This window comes from Populus euphratica, unplaced genomic scaffold, assembly GCF_000495115.2.
Source record: "Populus euphratica unplaced genomic scaffold, PopEup_1.0 scaffold120.1, whole genome shotgun sequence".
In the NCBI taxonomy this organism is placed as follows: Eukaryota; Viridiplantae; Streptophyta; class Magnoliopsida; order Malpighiales; family Salicaceae; genus Populus; species Populus euphratica.
The window spans coordinates 359,647-368,749 of NW_011499918.1; the positions used below are offsets into that span (position 1 = coordinate 359,647).

The window sequence follows — 9,103 nt, forward strand, 5'->3', positions numbered from 1 at the left end:
AACTTGCCAGGACTTGACCCCGTCTTCTTACAAGGTCTCATATGGGGACCCAGACATTGCCACTTGATCCTCTCATGCCCCATACGCACCTTTTTTTGGAAAAAAAAAAATGGTAAATGATTAACTTAAGCGTTAACCAAGAATTTTAAATTTAGTTTTTTTTAGTTATAATCAACATGGCTAAGGAGTGATTTAATATTTAAATAAATATAAAATATAATTAAAAAAATAGTTGGTACAAGCAATGTGTATATCAACACGTGGAAGATGCTCGAGACTTTCGAGCGACTCCTCTTATCAGCTCCTTCTATAAGCTTAAAACCAGCTTTCATTGTATTGTTGGAAGCCCTATAACAACGTTGGTGAAATGGTTTGTTATTGGCAGTAATGTTATGTAAAATTTTAGAGTTATCCTCTAATTTATAGAGATTTCAACAGCAATTTTTAATATTTTTTTTTTAATTTTTATTCTCTATATTTTTATAAAATTTTGATTTATTTTTAATTTTATCATCCAATCCTAATTTTTAGAATTCTTTTGTTGAACTGATTTTTATTTTCAATTTCACCCTTCATTCAAAAGTAAAGTTGACCACTAATTTACTTATTTTTATTTTAATTGCTATTTTTAGTTTCAGATCCTTTATGTGTGCGTGTGTATTTATTTATTTCATCCTTTAACATTTAATTAGCTAAGAATTAGATTTCATAATTTTTTTTAAATAGTATTTATTTTTTAATGATATGGATCATAAGTTCAACAATTTAACTTAGTTTGATATCATTTTTGTTATTTTACATATCTTTTTAAGTTTTTATCATTCAACATTATTTTTTTTAAAAAAACAAACTTTATAATTTTCAATTTTTTTTATCAGATTTATAATCTAAAGTTGGCTCAATATTTGTTACATAAGTTACATATTTGGATGCTAACTCAAGTTGATGTTGCTAGGGATTATTTGTCTGTCTTGATTATTTGTCTGTCTTGATTTTATTTGCTCTTGTCACATGTATCAAGTTATAAAATTTTTTCTTTGAAACATGTATTTTTTTCTTTTAAAAATAAAAACGACCTCACAGTGGAGACTTATCCACAGCTAGGCTCGATGTTTCAGCTAATTTATTTTGAAAATAGCTAAGTATTTCCAACAAAGATTAGTGGGAATCCCATTTTCAATTACAAGAGATTTTGGGTCCCACTCCTTCACCTCGGGCCCTATGACATTGTCCATGTGTGACAGATCACAAGAACGGTATCGAGCACAAAATAAACAAGCCCATCTAACAGCGGGTCCTTCCATACAATATTTATTATTTTTTTTAACGTAAAAACATATTTAAACTTTTATAATATGTTTTCTAATAAAAAAAATTTAATCATTAATTTAAAATATAATAAATATTAAACATCTTTTTTAAATATCAATACAACAACATATTAACTAATTTTTATTTCTCAAATATTAAAATAATAAATTAAAACTATCAAGATTTTATATATCAACTTTATAACCCAGATAATAAGATCATAATAGTCTTATAAAAAAATTAACATAAATTATAATATTCAATTTTTAAGATGAAATTAAAAAATATATTAAAAAAATAAAAAAATACCCAAATCAACCCTTGTTAACTTGCTCAACTCAGAATTCGGATTATCAAATTAAAATAACTCTACATAAAACAAATTAGAAAAAAAAAAACTATGAAGCTTGAGCTAATATGAAGGATGATATAAAAAGATCAGTTAAAAAAAGAGAAAAAAAAACTTTATTTTTAATGTATCTAATGTTGAAGATTGAAATTGAAAGAAAAAAATTAAATTCTTGAGATCATGGTAACTTCACATAAAAAATTAAAAAAAATTACAAAACTCAATTTTCAAATAATTTAATATCAAAGGATGAGATTAAAAAAAAAACTAAATAAAAAGAGGATTTGAATTGTTGAAGGGTAAAATTGAAAAAAAAATCAATTAAAAAAAAACCTCAAAAAATGAACAAGGTCAACTCGTCAAAACCCTGCTCATAAGATCAAAATAACTCATGCAAAGCAAATAAAAAAAAATCACGAAACCCAATTAAAAAACAAACCAAAAAATAAATAGAGTCAACTTGTGAAACCCACGATTCAAGTCTTGAGATTAGAATAACTTTATAAAAAACAGATAAAAAAAAAGTTATGAACCTCTATTTTCAATAAACTCAATATTAAAGAATGAAATCTAAATAAAATAAATTAGATAAAACAACAAAAAAAATTTTATCAACTTAGATTAATCTATTAAACTCGTGATTTAGGTCATACAATAAAGATAAATTCATGAGAAGTAAAAAAAAATTACTAAATGAAATTTTTTTTTCTAAATCCATGAAACTTTGAGTTAAAAAAAGAAGCATACATTTCAATTTTACAGGGACACATAGTGACAAGCATGAACATGTATGCAAGTGGGGTGCAAAAAGGAGGCAAAACGATGTCCAAACAACTCTAGTTTTATCTGTATCTGGATGTTGCAGAATCTCACACATATCAATTTGTTCTTAAAGGGCCTAAAGTAAGCAAATAGAACTTGACAAACATAGCAGCATCTTGCCCCCACCAGCATGAAAGCAAAAGAGAAAAAACTTGAAAACGAATGACTTTGGAATGTTAATTTCCATGAAATAGTGCAACTTCAGCAGCTAGCCTCCAGAGCACGAATTTTAACATAAAAACTTCATTAAAAAAAAAAATCAGAGAGAGAAACAAAAGAATATCGAAATGCATATTTTTCACAGTAACCACTTTTTTTCCCTTTTTGTGGCTTCATCAAATGGAGCTAGTAAAGAGAAAGAAGTTAGCAGCTGGCGTCTTGTATTCTACAACAGCATTATGATGAATCAAGACAAAGTAGATGACAGAGAAAGATGCTATTTCTGTAATAAATGGATTTAGATATTTTCCTTGAGCATTTATCTGACAACGCAGCGAGTGCATCCGAGTATAATGCGTTCTATCTTTAATGACTTGCATGAAAATAAGCAGAGTCCTATAAGGGCAAACAATTCATTCATGATATATGGCAAATTGTAATTTGGCAACAGATGCAGAGAATATATAACCAGGGCTGATAATGATCGATGAAACAAGCATGCAAGAAGATCGATCGATAGATGTCCGTCTACTTGAGGTTTACAATTTTCTCCCCTAAACTCCAGCATTAACGAGGCTTTTGGGCTGACGGACACATTGTTCTTCTGGTTAGAACTGCTCAAACAGCAGAATTTTGGGAAGTTACTACACCTAAATCTTTTGTTTAAGAACACTGCGCAGCTGAGCTTTCTGGCTTTCCATCCTGGCTTCCAAAAGCTTGGCCTTCAAGCTATTCTTTTGGATGCCTCGGGACCATTTAAATAGCTTTTTTATTCCTTGAGTAACGTGTGGATTCACTGACTCTGGTGAGCTCCACTGCTCCATGGAATCTTGGTGCCGAAGCATACCTTCCCACGACTTTCTTCTGGGAGAAGTCTCCTTAATAGAAAATTTTCCATTCAAGGCCACTCCATCACTGTCATCTGCTGTTATCTCATAGCATTTGTTGTTACGTTGGGCAGATCTTGAAAGCTTAGATATGGAAGATGCCTTGTGCATTGATTCTCCTGAAAACGAGTAGACACCACCACTTTGTGTGTTTGGAGAATTCTGAGCTTCATTCTCATCACATTCTCTTGCAATCTGCCAAGCATTTTTGCTTTGGCTAAGCCTGCTAACAGAGAGTTGATTCCCTTCAAGGGAATAACTCGAACCTTGACCCTCAGCATGACTCACTGCATCATAGCCTCTTGCGTCTTCTTCTAAATGACAGTTATCATCATTAATAATAGTCGACCCTTGCTGCAAAGAATGGTAGTTATAGGCATTCAAATCAGAAATGGCAAGATGGAGTTTGGAAGCATTGCTTGCAGGGCTGTTCTTCTTGCATTCTTCAATCTCCCTTTCATTGTCTTCAATTTGCTTGAGTTCTTCATAAATAGAGTATATATCACTTAATTTTGGTGGGGCATAAGAAAATTCCTTGATGTCTTTAACATTTACCAATTTTGCTGCTTGTCTGATCAACTCGGCTTTCCTTAACTCATTCACATCCAAGGTGCCACTTCTTGACCTTAGAAACGTTTCAAGGTCTGTTATTAATTTATTCATCTGGCAATCCTTGTCTTCAAGGGCCAGTTTTGCATCAATCAACTTCATTTGGACACGTTCTTCACGCCATACCTCAGCCATCTGCAACATCTTCCTCTCTTCTTCCATTTCTTCCTGAATCCTGATGGACTCAGTCTTGAATGTTTCAACTTCAGCTTTATCTTCCGCAACTTTATAGGCAAGTTCATTGCAAACTTCTTCCATTATTTCTCTGGCCTTTTGCTCCTCTTCATAATCTTCCCTGAACTGCTTTGCAGAGGATTTGACATTTGATAACTCATTGACCAATTTATAATTGAGAAGTTCCAGCTTTTGACGTTTTTTTCTTTCCCTGCTTATTTGATTTTCACAATCATCTATAACTGCATGAATTTTCTGACATTCGCTGCTCTGCCATGAAGTTCTTTCTTCTCCCAGCTTCTTCTGTAAGTGTTTGACTTTCTTCTTATAAGACTGGCACTCAGCTTCAAGCTCATGAATGCGCAATCGAGCTTGCACAAGTTGTTCTTGCATGGCAGAAGCAGACACCATAGCAACTTGATTTTCAAGAAGTTTTGTGTGGCTATAAAAGCTGCAGATGTCACTGAATTTTCTTGAGCATCTCGGTTCCCACTTCATTGCACCCTCCATGATATGTTTAGAATGCAGTAATGGGGATTCAATCTAACATATATATAAAAAAAAGGAAAGATAAAGAACACATACAAAACTGACTTCACCAAACTGAAAGTAAATGATAAAACCAGAAACCACATGGTAGATTCTGGTTACCAAGCAAGTCATTAATTGAAAGTACAATAGATAAATAAATAAATAAAAACAACCTCTTTGTCTATTATTTGGTCCAGATGTCATGAATACTATTAACAACACGAAGATGAGACGAGAAGATGGTAAGGGCATACTATGACAAAGTTCAGTCTAATCAAACCATGGATAGATAACCTCCTATTTATGATATTAGCTAAAGTTGGACTGCATATCTGTATTCAGACATTTTTAATGGGTCCAGGCCACCCTATTGAGAAAGCTTAAGGTTAAGCAAGGAAACTGTTAAAACAGTGATGTTACTGGTAAAGAATGCACGCCTTGCATAGGATCCCATGCTTTGAATTGGACACGAATTCCCTGCCCAACACCAGGCTGCAAGTAAAATACGGCATCTCAAAACTGGTATGGCAACAAAATGTGGATGGACATTCAAATAGAACATGAAACAAGCTGCGCGAAACCAATAAGACCATTACATTATTAAGCTCAATTAGACATTAAGTACTCCTGTTGATCTTGACCTTGACGGAACAAGCCAAACATCCAAGAATAGGGCAATGAGAATGCACAACCGCAAACTATTACTAAACAAAAAGAGATTCACGAGCTCAGTCGTTGCTAGATGAGTTTTAATCAGCCCAGATGCACTTGAGAAATAATCAGACAAGTTCATCATTTTTTTTCACACTTTATCAAGGTAATAAATATGTAGAATCAGGTAGATCAAGGATAACTCATTATACCGGCCCCAAAATGAAAAAGAAAATCCTTTTCCACATTTCTCTTTAGTACTAAGTGACTGCACATGGACAAAAAAATAAAAAATTGCAATCTTCCTCTTGTTATCATGGTAAATTTTCGTTGATGAGTAAAAAAAAAAAAAACTATGATAGAAGAAATTATGACCTCCCTTTTCTTCTGCACTCTCTTAGCAATCTAGAGACTAGACAAATCAATAACAATCCATTAAGAAAAATAAAAGTGAACATGCAATTATAAGAAAACAAGCAAACATATGGCCCATTGCATTCGATTGGTCACCTGAATCCTCAATACAACAAAGTGCTATCTGCCAAGTCTCTATCATGAAGAGAAAGAAAATATGCCAGCCAAAAAATTGAAAATAAATAAATAAATAAAAGAGAACTGCTTGGACTAATTTCAACTTTCTCAGCAACCAAACATGCATTCAAGTAAAAAAAATACACAATTTAATTCATTCACAAAAACGGGTCAAATTTTAAATCAAAACATTAATAAAATACATACCTCTAACCCCAATTCATCAGTTTTCCTATATTTCAAGTTCAAAGCTTTATCACCTCCACCACCACCCGCCAAGCATAGGTTCCACAGCCCAGCCGCCAGCTTCCTAGCCGACACTGCAGCCCTACTACCTCCAACACCAACACCCCCCTGTCCGGCCGCCTTCACTCCGCTGGCAACGCTGCCGGAGGAGGCGGGGTGTCTGCTCTTGCTATCATCTTGAAGAAACTTCCAATGCAAAAGAGGGGTTGGCGGGATTTTGAGCTTCCGTCGAACGGAGCTGGTGGTTTTCCTCCGGCGGCGGCGGGGAGTGGCAGTGTTGTGGGTCCCACGTGTGGAGTTCATATCTTGGTCTTGGAAAATTGTGTACTTGATTCCATTTGAAACACCAAGAAGGAGAGAGAGAGGGTGAGAGAGAGAAAGAGAGATTTAGTTGTAAGATTGGAAGAGATGGTGAAGATGATCAGTTGTCAGAAGGAACCGAAAACATAACAGGCTCGAGTTTTCAAGTTTCTGTTCTTGATTAGGGGGACTGCTGTTTCCTCTATATATCGTGTGCATGTGTTTTGTTTTCTGTTTTTTTCGTTACTCTTAGCATGTATTCTGCCCCAAAAAGTATGCTATTACCCTAATTTTTCCATAGTTTGCAAATCTGTTCTTGTCATATGTACTATTTTGAAAAAAGACCCACATATATGAGTTTGTTGATATGACAATTATTATACAAAATTCTAAATGTTGTTCGTAAAACACTATGCACATAAACGTTGTTCATATTCTCAAACTTCAAAGTTGACTTACTATTTAATTTTTAAAAATTTTAATCTTTCAACTTTATTTTTACATGATTATATTTTTTAGACTAAGTTAAACAAGAATTGAATCAAAATTTTCATCTAAACAAAATAAAAGATAGAATTAAAGTACAAAAATGTCACAAATAGAACATGATTTCACAAATCTCATAAAAAATTTAGTTTAGTCCTTAAACTATTCAAGTTATACTTATTTGGTTTCTCATTATTTTTGCAATTTAATTTTGACATATAAAACTTATTTTTTTATTTTTTAGTCATTAATTAAAAAAAAAAAAACAGAGAGATCGTAAGTTCCAACAGTAAAAAAAATCAATGTTGACAATAATTTCAGCTACCCAAATAATTAATCATGGGCTATGTTTGTTTCCTGAAATTTACTTTCTGAGAAATTATTTTTCATATTTTTCTATATTTGTTTACCATTAGAAAAATTAGTTAACGAAAAACACTTTCTAGTTGAAGAAAAATTGAACTTGGTTTTCAGGAAAGTGTTTTCCTGAAAAATTTGGATGAAAAACACTTTTTTTAAAAATTGTGAAAAATTTAGAAATTTTATATTATTTGCTAATTATATCAAATTTGATCCTCAAATTTTTGATTGCTATATATATATATATATATATTTTGTTTTGAATATTTATTTTTCAATTTCATCTCTTAAAATTTAATTTTTATATTAACTTTAGTCCTTATTTTTATAATTGTTATTTGCTTTTCCTCTATCATTTTTTTATTGAAATTTTTTATCTATCAAATTTGATCCTCATTTTTTTTTTATTGTTATTCATTTTATTTGAAATAATTTATTAAATGTTAATTACTATTATTTTAATTTGTTTTATCTTTTATCTTTTTATTTTTTAGATTTGATGTCTATTATTTATTTTATTTGAGATAATTTATGAAATTATATATTTTTTTCAATTTCATTCTCATTCAACTTTTTAATTTGTAAGATTTGTTCCTCATTATTTTAATAAATTTGAGAAAAATAAAATATTAATAAATGATTTTCTAGCTCATTTTCCATGACATAACCAAACACTGAAAAATACTTTCCAACTTATTTTTCATTACACTATCAAATATCATAAAATAATTCATTTTCTTGAAATTCACTTTTTTAGAACTCACTTTTCAAAAGAAAACTATTTTCTAGTAAACAAACAGGCGTTTGGTATTAATAAGTTTTATTTGACAAGGAAATTTTCATTTAGTTATTTTTTTCATTTTGAAAGTACCTAAAAAACAAGATCTAAACTCTAAAAGATTTTTAATTTTAAGTGCAGTGATTTTTTAGGTATTCAAAGATCATTTTGGTTCCATTTATGTGATTGTTTTCATTTATTTATATAGATATTCTTTTAATTTATTTAATTATATATGTGTAGGTATTTATGCTTGCATTTAGAATTTTTTTATATAAAAAACATATCTAAAATGCCATTGTATTTATTTATTTTATTAAAAAGAAATCTTCTACCCATGATAAACTGCAAGTTAGATAGCTAGTGTTAATCTAGGTTATGTTTGTTTCCTGAAAACTAGTTTATAAAATTTCATGTGTTTGTTTGCCATTAGAAAAGTTAATCAATGGAAAATTGAACTTGGTTTTTAGAAAAGTGTTTTCCTGAAAAATTTAAGCGGAAAATACTTTCCGGAAGTTGTGAAAAATTTAGAAATATCATATTATTTGCTGATTATATCAAATTTGGTTTTTAAACTTTTGATTGTTATATATATTTTGTTTTGAATATTTATTTTTTAATTTCATCTCTTAAAATTTATTTTTTATATTAAATTTAGTTCTAATTTTTATAATTGTTATTTGTTTTTTCTCTATCATTTTTTTATTAAAATTCTTTATCTATCAATTTGGTTCTTATTCTTTTGATTGTTATTCATTTTATTTGAAATAATTTATGAAATGTTAATTGTTATTATCTTAATTTCTTAATTTTTTTATTTTTTAGATTTGATCTCTATTATTTTGTTATTATTTATTTTATTTGAGATAATTTATGAAATTATATTTTTTTTCAATTTTATTCTTATTC

General features: G+C 30.2%; 1 protein-coding gene across 3 annotated transcripts; it reads right to left on the reverse strand.

Annotated features, from left to right (window-relative positions):
- Positions 1-2,774: 2,774 nt before the first annotated feature.
- LOC105134805 (myosin heavy chain, skeletal muscle-like) lies at positions 2,775-6,852 on the reverse strand. Of its 3 annotated transcripts, none has more exons than XR_844073.1 (3): positions 6,232-6,852; positions 3,111-4,854; positions 2,775-3,037 (listed from the first exon to the last, which is right to left on the reverse strand). XR_844073.1 is itself a non-coding variant. In XM_011039355.1 (2 exons), the coding sequence occupies exons 1-2, from the start codon at positions 6,571-6,573 to the stop codon at positions 3,292-3,294; spliced, it is 1,905 nt and encodes a 634-aa protein (XP_011037657.1). In that variant the 5' UTR covers positions 6,574-6,852; the 3' UTR covers positions 3,041-3,291. The 3 variants fall into 3 exon arrangements, 1 of the variants encoding a protein (XP_011037657.1); XR_844074.1 differs by having other exon boundaries at positions 2,776-3,005; XM_011039355.1 differs by lacking the exon at positions 2,775-3,037 and having other exon boundaries at positions 3,041-4,854.
- Positions 6,853-9,103: the final 2,251 nt, after the last annotated feature.